Raw genomic sequence first — 20093 nt, forward strand, 5'->3', positions numbered from 1 at the left:
TCTTGGGTCTTAAGGGAATGTTAAGCAGGGATGTCATCTAGCATAGAGTAGGGACAGAGATGCTTTTGTTTAATGATTCCTAATATTGACATTGGCTTGGTAGTTATCTACCTCATGCTTTTAGAAGTTGTACTTTTGTTTATATTTAGTCGAATGCGGATTCTTCGTAGAGTAGCATTTGTGTTAGTGCCTATTTACCTGTTGTGCCTTGTGCTAAGGTGCCTATATCTGCAGATGTTTATGTTGATAGTAAAATCCCGAGAGCAATAGAGATTGAGTTTCGAGTCCTTAATTATGTCAAATTGCGGAAAATATTCTCTGATAATTGTGTTTGCTCCCTCCACGCTATTGGGCAAGTAAAAAGGTTCAATCGACCAGAGTGGGTTCTTGGAGATAAATGGAAAACAAGAAAATTGGGCCCCAGCAGTTGGTAGCAGAGTCGGATGGTTACTTCCGATAGCGAGGGATGATTAGAATAGGATAAGTGATCCTTGAGACCCATAGATGATAAGTGATGGTGAATCATCAGACGGTGAGCAGCAGACTACGGCGGATGATGAACATTGACGGCGAGTAGCAGTGCGGCAGGAAGCAGCAGTTCGTGGAGTGAGTATGAATAGGATGAGATGTTGTAGATTGCGGTGTTGATTCGTTGTGTGATGTCTTGCGGAGTTGGAGTGAATGTTGAGTGATTGTGAGATCAGGCTGTGAGCGCGCGCAGCCCGGGAATTGTGGTGTGGAAGACACCCGTGGTAGATTTTGTTGACCACCCAAAGGAGATCGTGAGGTACCATCGATCACCTGGACCGAGATAGGGGGAGCGAATGTGTGAGGGCATGACAGCTCGACGCTGGTCGTGGGTTGCTGTGTGTGTATTTGGGTATTTGTAACCTATCAGAGGTGCACTGTCTGCCCGGACGAGGACAGACAGTTGCCAACCGAGGTCAACAATTTCGAGAGACTGTGGACGAAGAGTCAGAGGCTGTGGACGGACAGCCAGAGAAGTAACTTGTTTGGGACAAACGGTTATTTCAGTGTATGAATGGGACGAATGCAGGCGTGAGACGTAAGCTTAAGTAAAGGGAACTGCTGCGAATGAAGGAAGGTGACGTCAGAGAGTGTCGCGCTGTGATAGGCTGGTTGGTGTTAGTCGCGCTGTTATTGGAGGGTTCGACATCAAGAGGTAAACAGAGTGTGGGATCGAATTTTGTCAATCATGAAGTGTTTTAAGGTTTTTCGAGAACTGTGTAGAGGTGACAAACATGTAGTTTCTCGAGGAGGAGAAGAAGCTTCTCCTGAGGATACTCCAGCATATTACATGGCAAGGAATGTGGGATTGCATACGATAATTTGGCTTGAGAATTGGCATAAAATGACTCAAAATGAAGGAGAATTAGCTTTCCCGAGATATGGTTCATTTAGATTAGAAGTGTTGTACCAGTTGAAGTCTGTGATGGCGTCCTTACGACCTTTGCCCAGACCAACACAATTTGAAGCGCTACATGCGTGGATTAGAGCAGCGCATGATAGGAAAAGAGACAAAAACTAGGAAAGAGTGAAAAAGTCGATTAAGGCGTTCCAGAATGCCAGATGGGATGCAGAAGAGAAAAGATGGAGAGCACAGGCAATAGAGGGAGATAGACTGTATCCCTTATTGATCACTTCGGAGGGGATAAAGAACATAAAGTCAGATGATGAGGATGATAGTGATACTGATGATAGCCTATTGGAGAGGTTGTTATCAGAGAGACCACCTCCGTATAACCCAGAGGTCCCAGAAGAGACGTTGGTTCAGATAGAAGAGACTAGAGGAGTAACAATCCAACCAGAGACGAGAGTAGAAGGAAGGATCTCGATGGGAACAGAGAGTACACGGAGCCAGTCTGTGGCTAGCGTAAAGGTCGAGAGAGATGTGAGGTTACCGGATGCTCTAAAGGTACCGGTCACTATTGGACCTATTGTTTCGATTTACCACCCAGATTGAGAGGAGGTTGCGAACCCAGAGCAGACAGCCCAGGGGGTAAGGAGAGAGGTCGCAGGAAGTGGCCTAGTGGATGGAATGGCCCGGACTCCGAACCCTATAGAATGGAGTACACCATTGCCAGCCATGTCAGACTCATCTAGGGGACAAGGAGGACAGAGACCAGAGAGGCCAAGGTCTCTGATGGAGTCGATATCAGATTTACGATCATGGGTACCACCAGTGAGAAACCAAAGCCCAAGAGTGATGACAGCAGAGAGAGAGCGGGTTATTTTCATGAATCGGTCTGCTCCAATGGGTATACCAGAAGAGAGTAGGTCGCAGGAGCAAGAATGTGAGGACAGCGATAGAGAAGGGGCAGTCTGCCGAGAAGTGCTGAGAGGAGCCCTGAAAGGGGGGATGATAGATGTAGTGAGGTTAAAGGCGGAAGTGGATGAGATAATAGGTGGAAACTTACCCCTTGAGAGAGTATTAACAATTACTCTTCGTAGCGAAGGATGTGACTCGGAAGGCACGAGTTGCACATGAGAAATTGTCAGAATTGGCTAAGCGATATGAGGTGGATCTGTCCAAGACTAAAACATTGCAAGGAAGTCATAGGTTGCAGTACAGTGACCAGGAACTGGAGGAGAAAAGGGTTACCGGACTGAGGACCCACATCAGAGATCTGATCACAGCCATGCGTGCATGGATGATGCTTGATCAATGGGAAGAAAAATGGTCCAAGAAGAAAAGCTCTAGGAGAACGATAGGAGAGACCCCACCTCCGGGTGGAGGGGTGTTGGAGATAAGGAATTTCCCTTTAAGGGAAGTGCAGAATGGAGGATACGTGCATGTACCCTGGAGCAGGGGTGATTTGGTGGTGTTTACCAATGATTTTCCCCGGCTTAGGGAGAAGCCCGCAGAGTGGTATAAGCAGGTTGACCGCTTTGTTAAGATCTCGAAGGTATTGTGGATCGATCTGAATACCTTATTTGATATTGTGGTTCCAGGAGATTTGTGGGCAGCATGCAAGATTGCCGTTGAGTGGCCGACTTACGAGCCTGATAGGAACGCGATCACGAATGGTCCGTCACCGCTAGTGATGAGGAAGTACGAGCAAGTGATTACTTGGTTGAAGTCGAAGGTCTCACCACAAGACATCGATTGGGTGAAGATAGACAGGACAGTGCAGGAACCTAAGGAGACGGTACATGAATTCTATGAGAGACTCTTGCAGGCTTTTAAGCAGTACAGTGGCCTAGATGCGTTGGACACGAAAGATATGGGACAGTTTGTTTCAAAGTTTGTGTTGGGATTGAGGCCAGAGGTTAGTCTCATGATACAGCAGCATTTGATTTGTTGGCAGAACAAGCCTGTTGATGAGATTTTACGGTACGCCCGATATTGCACAGATGAGATTGAATCCAAGCACAGGAAGTTGAAAGATAACTTGATGCTTGTTCAGATGCAAACCGCTCAGGGACAGCCTAATGGGGGAGCGTTGGTAAGGAGACAGGGAAATTATCAGGCGGGAAATCAGAATGTTCAGGGGCAGGGAAGGCCAAGACCAATAGACTCTAGAACAGGTATGGATGTGGCGACATTGAAAAAGACTACAGCATGTCATCAGTGTCACCAAGTTGGACACTGGAGACGCGAGTGTCCCCTGAACCCATGGAATCAGAGACAGCCGGAAGGAGAAGTAGTTCAGGTCCCTGGGGCGGAGGCGGTACCGACAGTGACTAGACCTAAAACGATAAAAGGGGGAATTGGTGTTCCGCAGGTGCAGGTTCCCCAGCCACGCAGAATACAGAATGTACAGCAGGGAGCTCGAACCTATTTGCAAATGCCAATGTTTGAAGTGAGTGAGGAAAATAATACAAGCCTGTTGGCACGATCATGTTCAAAGAGAGATAAGGATTGCATGCTTAGAGCCATCCTAGAAGTAGATCAGAAAGGACCCTTTGTGGAAGCAGACCTTGACGGTCACCCTACAACCTTTTTGGTTGATACGGGGGCTACCAGATCGACTATAAGATCGGCAGTGGTTCCAGGTCTAGCTCTTTCTGGACAAAGTATCCAGGTTGTTGGTGTGGCAAATAAGAAACTGATTAGTCCACTGACGGAGCCAATTCCAATCAGGATAGGAAATTTCAGTGATCGACACCAGTTTGTGGTGTGCGATTCTAGTCCGGTTTGCCTGTTAGGGAGAGACCTATTGTGCAAGCTCAACTGCACGATCTACTGTACCCCGAAAGGAGTGGAGGTACAGACGAGAGACGATGACGCGACCTTTAAGGTTGCAAATCAGCGTGTGTGTGTGGAAATGTACCCAGCATTGACGGTGGAGGAGCTTCCACTCAATCTGAGGGACTCAGTGTCTATTGACATATGGGACCTTAGTGGTGAGGAGATTGGTTTAGTCAAGGGAGTAGACCCAGTGAAAATCCAGATTAAACCAAACGTACAGTTTCCGAGGACACCCCAGTATAAGTTATCTCCTGAAACTATTACAGGGATTAAACCTGTGATTGATCAAGCAGGGAATACTAATGGAGATTATGGGTAGCCCATGTAATTCGCCTATCATGGGACTACAGAAACCAAGTGGGAAGTTTAGGATTGTGCAGGATTTGCGAAAAATAAACGAAATAGTTGTTCCATGTTGTCCAGTGGTACCGAATCCATCTGTGATCCTATTTCAGATCCCATGTGAAGCTGAATGGTTCACAGTGATTGACTTGTGTCAAGCTTTTTTTTCGATTCCTCTACATAAGGAAAGCCGATTTCTTTTTGCATTTCGGCTGGAAAATCGTGTGTTAACGTGGTGTCGTATCCCACAGGGGTATACAGAGAGCCCATCTATTTTTAATCAGATCTTGAAGAAAAATCTTGAAGGTCTTGTGTTGCCACAAAACTCTGTTTTAGTGCAATACATTGATGATCTGCTTGTTGCGTCGGAGACGGAAGACGCCTGCAGAATTGATACCGTTGCTCTGTTGAATTACCTGGGAGAGAATGGTCACAAGGTGTCTCCAAACAACCTGCAATACTGTTTGAGCGAGGTACAGTATTTGGGGCACCGAATTGAGAAAGGCAAGAGAAAGGTGTCTCCAGATCGTATTGATGCGATTTTGAGAATGCCGGTTCCCTCGACTCAGAGGGAAGTCAGAATGTTTCTGGGAATGGTGGGCTATTGCCGCCAGTGGATCCCAAACTTTTCCTTTGAAGCGAAGCCTTTACAGCTGCTGATGCGTAAGGATGTGAGTGATCCGGTACCATGGGATGATGACTGCTTAAGGTCATTTTTGAGGCTGAGAGAAGCTTTGTGCAGCGCGCCAGCTTTGGGAATGCCAGATTATAACAAGGCATTCGCCTTATTCTGTTGTGAAAAGGAAGGTTGCGCATTAGCAGTGTTGACTCAGAGTCACGGAGGTGTCCGTAGACCAGTTGCCTATTTTTCAGCTACTTTAGATCCAGTCGCTTCTGCGTTGCCCGGATGTCTCAGATCCGTTGCTGCAACAGGTGTCAGTATCGAAAGATGTGAGAGCATTGTGATGGGTCATCCGCTTACTGTTCATGTGCCACATTCTGTTGAGTTGTTGATGACTAGGACTAAAACACAGCACCTCACAAACAATAGGTTGACTCGTTATGAGCAAGTCATTCTTGCTGCAGACAATGTGACGCTGAAGAGGTGTTCTGTTTTAAATCCTGCTACACTGTTGCCTATTCCAAATGTAGATGATCATGAAGATTGTGAGGACCAAGATTGTCTCGATGTAACGGAATTATGCACCAAACCGAGACCTGACATTGTCGATGAACTGCTCCTAGTTTCAGATGAGATTTTCTTTGTGGACGGTTCATGTTTAAGAGACAGTGTTGGTCGACTGAGAGCAGCGTTTGCTGTGTGTACCATCACAGGGGTGGTTGAAGCCACTTGTCTAGAAGGAGTACACTCCGCACAGGTGGCTGAGCTTATTGCCTTGACCCACGCCTGTTTGGCCGCTGATAAGATCCGTGTAACGATTTACACGGATAGTCAACATGGGTTTGGTGTAGTTCATGATTTCGGACAGCTATGGTCCCAGAGAGGGTTTATGGCATCTTCTGGTTCACCCATCAGAAATGGGGATTATGTACGACAATTGTTGGAAGCATTGCAAAAGGCCCAGATGAAATTGCTGTTGTTAAATGTTCTGCACACACTAAAGGAAACGATTTTGTGTCATTGGGTAATAATTACGCAGATGAAGTTGCTCGATTTTGTGCAGAACAGCGATGTAATTTTACTGAGAAACATGTTGTGGAAAGCGAAGAAAAAACAGATTACAATGTGATGTTAGCTATGGCAGACTCATGGGAGGAACTGAAGCAGCTGCAAGATGGAGTCTCTGATCAGGAGCAGGACAGCTGGATACGAGCTGGATGCGAGAAGGGAGATGTGGATATATGGGTTTCGAATGATGGACGAGCTGTGTTACCGGAATGTTTGCTGAATCCCATGGCGAGGTTGATACATGGTGCTGTACATCTTGGCAGAGATGCAATGATGCGAGTGTTTCGCCAGACATGGTACAATCCGAAGTTTCGGACGGTAGCTGAAGCTGTGTGCCAGAGGTGTGTTACATGTCAACAGATGAATGTAGGAAAGAGGACCGCTGTGACGTTGAGTCACATAGGTAGGTCAGGTGGACCTTTTAATAGAATGCAGCTGGATTTCATTGAAATGCCGAAGTGTAATGGGTTGAGGTACAGATTAGTCATAGTATGTGTCTTCTCCAGGTGGGTGGAGGCTTACCCGACACGTAGGTGTGACACACTCACTGTAGCTAAGTTACTATTGAGAGAACTAATCCCGAGGTACGGTTTTCCAACCTCTTTTGAATCAGATAGAGGAACGCATTTCCACAGTGAAATCATGAAGCTGCTTTGTGCTGCCTTGAATGTAGACCAAAGATTGCACTGCAGTTACCAGCCAGAGGCTTCTGGCATTGTGGAGCAAGTTAATGGAACTTTGAAAGCCCGAATGGCGAAAGTGTGTTCTTCGACATCTTTGAAGTGGCCAGATGCATTACCTTTAGTTCTCATGAGTCTCCGTAGTGTCCCTGATAGGAGGACTGGATTGTCACCCCATGAAATTCTTATGGGAAGGGCGATGCGCTTGCCAGCAATACCTGCCACTGCTTTGATTAACATCACTGATGATATGATTTTGGACTATTGTAAAGGCCTGGCTGACGTGGTCCGTTCTGTGTCTCAGCAGGTGCAGACAGCAACGGTTCCAGCCACAAGTGACCTGTGCCACGACTTGTGCCCAGGGGACTGGGTATAGGTGCGCAAACACGTGAGGAAGAGTTGCCTGGATGCTCGGTGGCGTGGGCCATATCAAATCATTCTAGTTACGAACACAGCAGTGCAGTGTGGAGGATTGCCGAACTGGGTACACGCCTCCCATACCCGTAGAGTTCCAGCACCCTTGGGAGAAACAGTCCCTCTCGAGAACGAGAACCCAGCTGAGGTGGCAGAGCCATCTGAGAGGGCAAGTTAAGCTGTAGGGGTTGCTGACGCAGCTGGTTGTGCACTAAACCAAGCAGAAAGGGAACGTGAAAGTAACACTGAAACGGACTCGGAAGATGAAGAAAGAGCTGCAGTGGGCAATACCGAGTCAAATTCTGCTGAAGAAGAAAGCAGTGCACAGGGTACCCGTGAGTCAGAGACGGGTAAACTTGAGATCGGCACCAAGAACAGATCTCGCCCCAGTTTCCGAAGAATCAGAAGCAGAGCAAAGTGACGAAGATCGACCCCAAGGTGCTCTGAGAAGATCGAAGAGAACAAGAGTGCCGTGCCAAAAGTACACCTCACCACAGTGGGCATACACAGTGACTGATGCCAGGTTTACTGAACACGGGAAGGTTGAGATCAATCACACTGGTCAGCAGTTTCCCGTTTCCGAGAGTGGAAGTGTTGTTGAGGATTCCAGGATTGGAGATCGAAGGAATATTGACTATCAATATTCTGAATCCGCCACTTTTGAGCATCATCCGTGGTCTGATTTTGGAAACGCTGGACTTCCCAACCTTTGCAGTTATACCAGCTCCCCAAGAACTGACAACCCTTAAACTTGAAATTTTGCAGGGGGTCCTAGAGCTGTTGGGATCGGCAGTTATTCTGGACTGATTGTAAAATTTGCTGTATATAAAGTTTGAAAAGAAAATAACCTAGGCCCGAGAGGAAGAAGAATAAATTTAGGGATTTTCCGTTGGAAGGCGAAGAAGAACTAGGGAAGTCTTCCTGATCCAAAGAGATGAGAAATTGAACTTTGTTAGAGGTTTCCCCGGTTTAAGAGAAGCAGCTGAACTGAATTGCTGGATGAGAAAGAAACTTGTGTCAGCAGAGACTGTACTGAACATTGAGAACATTTCAAAGATGGCGGAACCTGGAAATACACACCTTAGAGCCAAAATAGTGATAGGCACACTGTTAGGGATAGTGATAGCTGTTATATTTGCAGTAGTAGTAATTTCGTACATGGTGGCCCATAGACAGGAGGGGGAGGTTCAGGGAACACCCACACCTACCACTCTAGGACAGGGAGGGGTCACTATTAGAGATCGGAGAGCTTGGACGCTTGAGGAGAGTCGTATGTTTCATATAGATTTGTCTAGAGCTAATTTTAAACTTAATGCTTATGCGAAGCTGTTGTATGAGTATGTTGATGCGATGGATGCGAAGGATTGTTATGTGTGCATGCAGTTGCCTGATTCAGTAGACGAAGGTATTAGATACCATCATCTCCCATTGACATATGGGATTTCTTGTAGCCTATTGCTTAGTTTGTTTAAAGAAAGGAAACAGTTTGAGTACTTCTTTTCAAATTATGATACAGTACTTCCTGAAGTTCCGGCATATAAGCATTTGAATAAGTATGATTATTACAAGTCAGAGGATAGACTTCGGAAGTATTTCATACCGACTGTGAAGCTAGATACAGCTTATGCTCATAGACATAATTTGACATGTTGGTTGTCCGAAACGGAAAAGAAGTTCATAGGTCAGATAGAGGATAGGTATAGAAAACTGACCCAGACACGAGATACAGGAGATAGTCCAGTGGATTGGACTGATGAGGAGAGATTGCACAAATCTAAGGGAAGTTATGGACCGATTGCATTAGATGAAGTACAGAAGGGTAAATTGTGTGTTGCCCGTCCTCAAACTCCTAAGGAGAAGGTTCCAGTGGGGCATAGTACGTGTGATCATACCTTTACCATGGAGGACTCTGCTAAGAACTTCTTGCAAGGTCCGGTACAGGTGATTCCGACTGTGTATTATGTATGTGGGAGGAAAGCATATGTGAAATTGTACGTGTTATTTGGCTATCATTTTTCCAAAGATTTATCATGCTGAAGATTTGAATCTACTACAGACGGGACGTCATTCTAAGGTGCGTAGAGCTGTAAGTGCAGGAGCGGTGATTGGTGATATATTCGGAGTGACTATACCTAGTTTGGGTGTGGTCCTGAATGATGTGAAAATAAGAAGATTGGCGACTGTGGTGGATGAATTGTCAATGAATACGGCGAGGTCATTGCTGTTGGTGAATGGAGAAATGTTATCGATACGGAATATGGTTTTGCAGAATCGACTTGTGTTAGATGTATTATTGGCAAAAGAGGGCGGAGTCTGTAAATTGCTGAAGGTCCAGGAATGTTGCACGTATATTCCAGACAATAGTAAGGACCTGGAGAAATACATAGACAACATTACCACAATCCATAAGGAAATAGTAGATTTGACAGAAGAGAATGTGTGGGAAAAGATTGGTCAAGGATTTGGTCGAGTGGGGACTTGGTTTGCGAACTTGGGAATGGGATTTCTTGGATCTGTGTTGAAGCCAATAATAATTGCTGTGGTTTGTGTGATCTGTCTGTGGAGATTCGTAAGAGCCTGGAAATGGTACAGAGGGAATAGGGTTGAAAGAGCCCTCAGAGCGAATGAGCAGAGAATGGCGAGATTGCAGGACCGTCAATATCAGAATCTTAAAAGGATGGAAGGGATCCGACAGAGTAGAATGGTAACAAGTACCGTTTAGATCAGCTTCTTATTTCGGGAGAAATGAGAATATGATGGTGTGATGACAGTTGTCATCAAAGGGGGGAACTGATGTAGCGCCTAAAGGTTTTGAAATTTGTAGGGGTGCATCATATTCACCGTTAGTTGGCACCCGCATATAATCAATGTATATTTAGATGTGTCGTGCGAAATGTATTAAGAAATGTATTAGCTATATCGCAACATAGAAGTGTTAGAGATGTGAACACATATTGTGAATGTATTCAGTAAAATGCATGCCGATTAGTTTCCGTTCAATGCAATGTATTAGGTTAAACGTGTGACATGATTAAAATTACTCATGTAGGTCGCTTATTCAGGTATATGAAAGTAAAAGCACTAATGCTTAGAATGTGATTTAATAGCATGTTTAACCGAGTAGAGGCCCGAATGCACATATATCGTTGAGAAGAAAGGCCTATTATTTCTTATGTTAACTGAATGCGGTAGGCCGCAATGATTTATTCTGGTAGAGGTTTTGGGCTGCAGTAAATTGTAAAGTTAAAAGATGCGAAGTATTTCTCCATCCCATGATCCCACCGTAGGTGCAAGGACAGTTGGTTCGTTAGTAGAAAAGGTCTTTGTCTAAGAGTTGAATTATGGGGGAAGCCAGACATGGGAGTACTTTGGAATGTGCCAATCGCAACTCTTAGTGCGGACGGTGTCTGGGATCCAAGGCCAAGCCGATGGACGATGGAGGATGGACAGCTCTGGATGGAAAATTACTGGAAGAAGACCTGGTCGAGGAGGTGTCCCGGAGGGCGTGTTCTATGATTTGGGGTTTTGTATTAGGGACAGCGCCCCGTGGGTTGAGACAGAGAAGAGGTGGGCGAGAAGCTAGAAGGAGCACTTTAGATCAAGCTCTCTCTAAGTGAAGACTTCTTAGGAAGTTTCACTTCTGACACCTTTTCCCGATTTCTTGGGTCTTAAGGGAATGTTAAGCAGGGATGTCATCTAGCATTGAGTAGGGACAGAGATGCTTTTGTTTAATGATTCCTAATATTGACATTGGCTTGGTAGTTATCTACCTCATGCTTTTAGAAGTTGTACTTTTGTTTATATTTAGTCGAATGCGGATTCTTCGTAGAGTAGCATTTGTGTTAGTGCCTATTTACCTGTTGTGCCTTGTGCTAAGGTGCCTATATCTGCAGATTTTTATGTTGGTAATAAAATCCCGAGAGCAATAGAGATTGAGTTTCGAGTCCTTAATTATGTCAAATTGCAGAAAATATTCTCTGATAATTGTGTTTGCTCCCTCCACGCTATTGGGCAAGTAAAAAGGTTCAATCGACCAGAGTGGGTTCTTGGAGATAAATGGAAAACAAGACAATTGGGCCCCAGCACAAGTACACGTGTTGCCTATTCTCTTTCCCATAGGTCTATAGATCCTTCTTCATTGTATATTGAATTACATGGAATTGCACGGTTTTGACTATTCGACCACAACATTTTCAGGAATTGAAAAAAAAAATCCTGGGAAAAGGGAAACACAAAGGGTGTAGTATCACTGTTCCAAATGCTCTTGATTTGAATGCACTTTATTGAGCTAATTAAAATATGCCATATGATATAGCCCTAGGCTAGGCTAGGTTCCACAGAAATCCCGCGAGCGGACAGACGCGGCCACTGCAGGTAAGAGCAGTGGGGGGCTTTCCAGAGACCACCACAAGGGAAAATTAAATACATTTTCCCTCGTGGTCGTCTCTTGAAATCCCCACAGCCCCACCACTCGTACCTGCATCGGATGCGGCTGCGAGAGGAAGGACTACTGCTCGGCCACCCCTAATCCATTCCAGACCCTGCCCTACTGGAGTGGAAACCTCTCCTCTGATCCTGACCCTGCCCTACGCCTCAGGCTTTGTCAGCACCCTGCACTAACCCAGCTTTGAGAATTAGGCACAGTCACCTTGTGTCACAATGTAATTACAGTCTCTACTGCAGAAACAACCAGCCAAATAATCATTTGATGTCCCGTGGATGTGTGTCCTGGAGCAAAGTTGATGGATACGGGCAGTTCTGGATAATCAGGAGAGAGCTGGGCGGGGAGGAGGAGTTTGCTTTTCTGAGCATTGCTGACTGTCAAATTTCAGACCTGTCCAATGCGAAACACTGACACTACTCTGAGAACGCGCGCAGAGGCGACGGAAATCCCGGGACCTTGTGAGAGAGGGGCAGCGCACAGTAGTTGCTGGCAGCAGAAGAAGAGTATGGAGGGCGAGCAAGTGATTTGTAATTTTATGGGCATCGCCAGGTATTACAGTCCTGTATTGCCTTACATTATCATTCATACTATACTAAAATCTGCATTTGAAAATGGGCTTTACATTTCAGCGAAAACAAAATTTGTCAAAGAAATACATGTTGTCTATTTTTTTACAGTAATGTTGTTGATTATTATCAAGCTATTCGGAAAAAGAAATTCAACCAACCACTCAATCAATCAATCACTAAATCGGACATCTTATGCATTCTAAAGACAAATATATTGCACAATATATTGCACAGTACAATGACAAATCTATACATATTGGATTTACTTTTTAAACATAGTTGCAGTGTTTTGTTAAGTTTATAATGATTTCATGTTTGATGGCTGCTATTTTTAGAAGCAATGCACATGGAAGAAAATTAGTACCTGATGTGGGGACCAGGGCACTAGTCCATACTGGTTGATATTCTTAAGCAGCATACGCATGTGCAGCTGTAAGAGCTTTAAAGGCACAATTGGTAGAAAGCAGGCCAGTGGCATAGGCCATACCTCATATTCAGGAATATAACCCTAGGGAGAGAAGAATCAGAGAACATGAACATGGTTATACAATGCTAGTGATATGATGAGACATTTGCAGAGAGTTATAGGGGCATATCAACAAGGGCTTTATCTCTGCTTTTTTGGCTTTAAAAGCCAAAAAAGCAGAGATAAAACTAGCGCCCTATCCGCAACAGACAGGGTGCTAGCACGCAAATTTGCATGTTAGCACCCTTTTACTCTACGCTTCCCCTTGCATCTCTAATGAGATGCAAAGGGGGCGTTCCAGAGTAAAATAATAGGAGAAATGTCGCTAAGCGACATTTCTCCTATTATCAAGGATATCGTTAACCCTGTTAGCGATAAAAAACAGCAGCGCTAACCACGGTTAATGCTGCTTTTTTACTTCTGGTATTTTTCTGACTTAGCCATGATATCCTATGTAGGGTGGATATCATGGCTAAGTATGTCTATTCCTATCAGCAAGCTATCACCAAACCTTGTGGGATCATCGCTATATTTCCAGCGATAATCTCACAATTGGCAGCTTGCGCTCGGAATTTTATTGCTTTGGAGATAAGCGTTGCTGATAGCACGCTATCGCCGCGATAAAATTCAGAGTTGGCCGGCGATAATTATCCTCACGCTAAGAGCGCTGAGCGATAATTATCGCCGGCCCTTGCTGATATGCCCCATAGTTTGTTAGTCTGATCCGACAAACATTACAGTCAAGAAATGCTGTCAGGTAGGTCCCTGAAGCATGCACCTATAAGAAAGTGTTTAGCAACATTACAAGGTTTACCTGATCTTCCACAACGCGCTGTTCAGCAGTTTACAAATAGACGATTGCAAGGAGACCTTCCCAGCTACTACCTTGCTTTAACTTATGTTATATGAGACCGCTCCGCAGCGGACCAAGACTGCTGCTCTGCACCCTGCACTTTAGCGAGAGCCCCTGCCTGGGCTATCGGCACGCTGTACTTTCTGCCTGGCCCCTGCACCACCTCATTTAAACCGGAGTCGGTCACAGGAAGGTGGGAGACCGCTCCGCAACGGACCAAGACTGCTGCTCTGCACCCTGCACTTTAGCGAGAGCCCCTGCCTGGGCTATCGGCACGCTGTACTTTCTGCCCGGCCCCTGCACCACCTCATTTAAACCGGAGTCGGTCACAGGAAGGTGGGAGACCGCTCCGCAACGGACCAAGACTGCTGCTCTGCACCCTGCACTTTAGCGAGAGCCCCTGCCTGGGCTATCGGCACGCTGTACTTTCTGCCTGGACCCTGCACCACCTCATTTAAACCGGAGTCGGTCACAGGAAGGTGGGAGACCGCTCCGCAACGGACCAAGACTGCTGCTCTGCACCCTGCACTGTAGCGAGAGCCCCTGCCTGGGCTATCGGCACGCTATACTTTCTGCCCGGCCCCTGCACCACCTCTTTTAAACCGGAGTCGGTCACGGGAAGGTGGGAGACCGCTCCGCAACGGACCAAGACTGCTGCTCTGAACCCTGCACTTTAGCGAGATCCCCTGCCTGGGCTATCAGCACGCTGTACTTTCTGCCCGGCCCCTGCACAACTTCATTTAAACCGGAACCAGTCACGCAATGCGGGACGCGCGCGGACGGCGCCAGGGCGAAGACTGGCCCAAGACGGGGCCGTCTGAGCCCGTCATAGTCCGAAAGAGGCTGGTCTGGGCCATTCCTCTTGGCTCTGGGAAACGAGTAATGGATCAATATCTCGGACTTCGTGACTGTGGTAAATCTATTGACTGATTCATCTGTATTACTACCTATTTGGGGGCATGTATTAGGGAAAGGAGGCGTACTTTTTGTTAATTACTAAGTTTTTGGGGCCTGTTTGCTTCACTTGGGTTGGGGGCGACAGTTATCTATGATATGGGAAAGAGAAAGCTGCATAATTCAATTACTGGGCAAGTAGTACATAAGGCCAAAGATACTAACATGTCCCTGATGAAATATCTTACAGGGGCATTTGTTGCTCTTGATAAACAAATATCAAATGTAGAGGAGGCTTTGAACAAAGATTCACATGGCTCATCTCAAAATAGCAGGGCGAAAACGCCTCCTCACAATGCACAAGGGGAGGATGTTACCACACATGGCATGCTCGTGGAACATCATAATGGCTGTGTCCAGACCCCCAGAGACGAGATTTCTCTAAGTGATCTGGATGCTGAACCATTGCCACCGCCTAAAAGAGTGTGTATTTCTAAAATGAAGGCCACCCCTGTAACCTTACCGCCATTGATACATAAAGCCCCTCTTGTCTCTAATAAGCAAAAACCCGCTCCCAAAGTACATCATGGGAAAGATATTTTATCCACCACTAAAGGTAAAGAACGAGCATTATGTATAAAAAGTAAAGGTAAAGGTAATGGCGACCCCACCAATAATCTGACTGGGCTGATGAGTTTGTTAACTGACCTTACTAAATTTATTCTAGAATCTATTGGCACCATGGAGGAGCAGAGATTAGATAAAATAGAAACTGGCCTGGAATCCATCCTAGGGTGTATGAGCCCTACAAAGGAAGTGATAACTGGACAGCCTGAGACCTGCAGAGATGAAAGAACAGCTACAAATCATAATAAGACCTTACTAGCTAGCGCCTCAGGAAACAGCAAGCATATATCTGGGAGGGAGAGAATTAGTAGAACACTAGGATCCACGAAAATGAAGAAAACTCCACTCTGTGGTTCACTAAACAAGGTTGTGGAAACTAGAGAGAGTGAGAGAGACAGAGATGAAGCTAGATGGGGCAATTTATTTCTATCTGACCCACGTCCTAGTCCAGGAGCATCCGCGGTAAACAAGCAGAAACTTTCTTCCAAACATTTTAATTTAAATCTTCCCCCTGCTGCGGCTCCCTACACATTGGTCTTGGCTAATGTCCCTCTGCCCTCTGTGGGTGAAAAAGAGACCTGGGTTACCCTGAGGAACAAAGCCATTCATTGCCTAGGGAGTAACATAGGCCTGACACAAGAGATGTTCTCGTTTTTTAAAATGGTAAGACGCGTCCCCTAGGTGGGAACCAGTAGAAAAACGCTCAGAGGGGATTGTGTCGTTCTCTCTCGGGGATCCCCAGCTTTGGTTCACGAAATCCTTGTTCGAACCGGTGCTAATGATTTTACGAAAGATGGCATTAAAGTTCTTCCTTTGGGTTATTTCTACCAGCCCAGAATGTTTAATGAGCATACAGCCGTACATCCAGGCTCACAGACCAATAGTAACCTGACTTATAATCTAGAGGTAACAAACAGATTTGGGCCCCTTCAATTTCTAGATGAGGTTGATAGACTTCTAGTTACTAAAGATCATTATAATCCTGTCGCAAGTTTGGTTTCCAAAGAATTCACGAGGGTAAGTCTCATGGAACCCTCTGGGGAACTAAATGCAGCCAAGAGTGAAGTTATTAGTGGGGGTGCTATAGTAGATGATTCGCTCCTAAAAAGTAATTATTACTATAACCCTAATGTTTCTTTGGCTTTTCAAAACTATTGCGAATTAACCTCACCAGGAATTGTGGGGCCATTAAAAGCCATTCAGAGCGACCTATCAAGTAGGGGAGGATCTATAGATGTATCACTCAGTCCAGTTATTGTCCCTAGCTTGGACGAAGAAGTGCAGAGGGAGGGGTGCCAAAGCCAGGATTCGAGTGGCCAGGTGATTCATATATCAGATGAATCTGTCCCAGGGACGGTTAGAGTGGCTTTTTGGAACGTTGCTGGCCTCCAAACAAAGGTGAATAATCCAGTGTGTACGGACTTTATTAACAACTTCGATATCCTTTGTCTCCAGGTGACGTGGTTGTTGAACGAGATACATATTGATGGTTTTAAGACTTTTCACACTGCAGCAGTGCGGTCAGTTCATGGGAGACACAAAGGGTGGATTTGTGTTTATATTTCAAATGTGCTGAGGGTCCAAAATATTAAAATGATAAAGTCAACCACTTTTTATCAAATTGTCACTATTCATCTGCTTTTGCAAGTGAAGGTAGTGGCTGTAATTTTTTATAATAATATAGACAAGGGTCAACTGAGTGAATTTTTAAAGAGCCTCAATGATGATTTGTGCAAAATAGCAGTCCCAAAAGGGATGGATGTGATTACGATTTGGGGTGGTGATTTTAATGCTAGTATATGTTCTCAGGCTGAATGCGGGACAAGTGGCACAGATATAGAAGAGAACGACCATGTGGTCCATTTTGCTCACTCAGATAGGAGTGAAAGATTTAATGAAGTCATGGCATATTTTGATCTGGGTTTTGCCAACTTGCTGTGTACCCCACCAGTGGACTCTGGTTATACGTTCATTGGTCGTGGACTTGAATCACTGTTAGATTTTATTATTGTTCCTAATCGCTACGCAAATTGGTTTGATAAATTTACAGCTCACTCCAACGCCTTGAGTGATCACCTTCCCCTAAGTATCAACATAGTGCTTCCTCCAACCGGTATACAATCTACTTTAAATAGTTTGGTCTGGATCAAGATATTGTCCGGGCCCGTCAGAAAGGTTACTCCCTATGTTGGGGGATGAAAGAACCAGAGTTGTTGAATAAAAAGATCATTACCGAGGCCATGGGCCCTATAGTAGAGTGCCTGCAAGAAGGTACTTCTCATTTGGATATATTGAGCGCATTCTCCTTAATTACATTAGTCGTACAAAATACGTTGAGTCTCCCCCCTAAGGGTTCATCTAAAATGAATAATGAATGGTTCGATAGTTTTTGCACCAAAACCTATTCATCCCTAAAGTCTGCACTTCATAGAATAGAGAGAGATCAAGAGGAAATCAGAGTTTGCAGGAAGGCATACAACCTCGCTAGGAAAAACCGTAAGAAAGAAATTAAAGAACAAGCTTGAACCAACCTCTATGAAGCATCCCTGCGCAAGGATTGTACCTCCTTTTGGCAGGCAGTAAAGGCTCCGTTTTTTTCTAACAAAGAGGGAGCAAAGATAGAGGTTGCTATTGATGAGAAATCGTGGATTGATTTTTTTCTCCAATGTCTACAGTAATAAGGGGAACGAGGATATTATTACAGTTCCTGATTTTCAACTATCGGGAGACTCCACCGATTTTTCGCCCATTGATATCTATATCACTCACGATGAAGTTTTAGCGGCCATTAATGCATGTAAAGGAGGCAAGGCACCAGGACCCGATGGGGTACCTCTAGACTTGTACAAATGCACCACTGAGCTGGGGTCCCCCCTGTTAACTCGAGTTCTAGAAGCTTGTTGTGCAAAGGGTTTTATTAAATCCTGGTCAGAGTCTGTGATAATTCCTATTTTTAAAAAAGGGGATCGTGAAAACCCAACTTGTTATCGACCCATATCCCTTTTAGATTCGCTCATGAAAATAGCTGGAAGAGTCGTTCTGAATAGACTTCAATTATGGGCAGAAGATAATAATATTTTAAGTCCGGTCCGAGATGGTTTACGGAAGGGATGGGCACAATTGAGCAGGTTTTAAATCTCTCTATTCTAATGGGGAAGTATACCCAAGCTGAGCCTGGGAAGCTTTACGTGGTCTTTGTTGACCTTACTGCCGCCTTCGATTGTGTTGCCCACAGCAGATTGTGGAAAATTTTAGAGGACTTGAAAGTTGAGCCCGCACTCGTGCAATTTTTGAGGCAATTATATGTGGGGGCCACAGCCAAGGTGAGGTATGGACTAAACGGGGAGGGCACAAAGCCATTCCGCGTGGAGAAGGGCATCAGACAAGGCTGCGTCCTGGCCCGTTCCTTTTCACATTATATACTAACGCCATGGAAGAGGAACTGGTGACCAGGGCGAGTGATCCTCCACAAATTAATAACAAGCCGATCGTCTCTCTTCTCTACGCGGATGATGCCATTTTAATGGCTAGAACCCAGCTTGGACTACAGAGAGCCCTCACCCATTATATTGATTTTATGGATAATCTGGGCCTTAAACTCAATGTAAAGAAAACGTTTGTGATGTCATGCAGGAAGGGGAAAAACAAAAGAATGTCAGCCGGGACTGGAAGGATTGAAGTAACCAAAACGTTCTCCTACCTAGGTGTTCTATTTGAGGATACAGGTTCCTGGGGACCGGCCGTCAAGAGTAGGACCCTTCTTTTTAAGACGTCGACTGCGGCGGTGATGAATTAAAAAAAATAAATGGGCAAAAGGCCCCCGGGGATCCTCCTCAAAATTTACCAAGCCAAATGCTTAAGCATTGCAATATATGGGGCGGGGGTTTGGGGTTTTTATGATGCTTCCCCAATTCAGCTAGTGGAAAATGCTTTTTTAAGGTTTATTTTAGCTGTCCCCCAGAGCACATCTGTTTACAACTGCCACAGCGAATTGGGGATCTCTCACATAACCGATGTAATTAAAATACAACCAATCTTGCTCTGGCATAGAGTCTGGACCTCCCCCAGTTTAGGGTTGAACCGAGAAATTATTAAGGACTCCATGAGATTGGATCAGGTTAAAAAAATCCCCTGGCTGAATTATGTAAGAAATGTTTTAAATGACCTGAGCAGACCCAATTTTTATACTAGTCCAGAAACCATGTGCTCTATACCTAGGAAAGATTTTAAAGTTTTATGTCTGACACATCTTGAGTCTCTTAGAATCGCAGTGGAATTTAAGAAAAGTTTGGTGATCCAGCATCAACTGACCCTGGCCAGCCATTCCATTCAACCGTACCTAGTGTGGTGTACTGGTGGGTACGACAGATACGTCCTCACTAGGTTTTGGTTTGATAGCTTCCATTGTTTGGTCACATTTCCAGCTATCAATGATTGGTCCAGGGACCTCTGTAATTGTCCATGTGATAATATATCTGCACAAACAACAATGCACGTGACCTTTTTCTGTAAATTTTATTCCAAAGAATGAGCAAGATGGATTATGCCTTTTCTGAAGCAAGAAGCCTGGCGGCAATGTCGCTCGGCTTTTCTATTCTTACAATTACTGGATAATTTGTATTCTATAGGTATTGCAACTGGACTTTTGAAAAGTATTATGAGGAAAAGCATAATTGGTTAGATTTTAATATTGAAAATTATCTACTGTCGGGTCTGATGTTTTTATATACTGTGTCGTTAATTTTTATCGGTTTGAATTGCTTTTTAAATTCTGCTTTTATGATTTTATTAATTGTCTAAAATCGAATAAAGCATTTTCTGATTCTGATCTTATGTTAAACACTTGAGCAGCCCGGCCCATGCAGGTAAGAGTGGTGGGGCAGGGTGGGATCCGATTTCGA

At 44.9% G+C, this 20093-nt stretch overlaps 1 protein-coding gene across 1 annotated transcript in view; it reads right to left on the bottom strand.

The window, feature by feature from the left end:
- Window positions 1–20093, bottom strand: part of STRC (stereocilin) — a 378265-nt gene that overhangs the window by 169085 nt on the left and 189087 nt on the right. Inside the window, exon 14 of the mRNA XM_085646154.1 lies at window positions 12717–12860. Coding sequence (XP_085502280.1) covers window positions 12717–12860 — 144 coding nt within the window. The remainder of the gene's footprint in view (window positions 1–12716; window positions 12861–20093) is intronic.

The sequence above is a fragment of the Triturus cristatus genome, chromosome 3_1 (genome assembly GCF_964204655.1).
Source record: "Triturus cristatus chromosome 3_1, aTriCri1.1, whole genome shotgun sequence".
NCBI classification, from domain to species: Eukaryota; Metazoa; Chordata; class Amphibia; order Caudata; family Salamandridae; genus Triturus; species Triturus cristatus.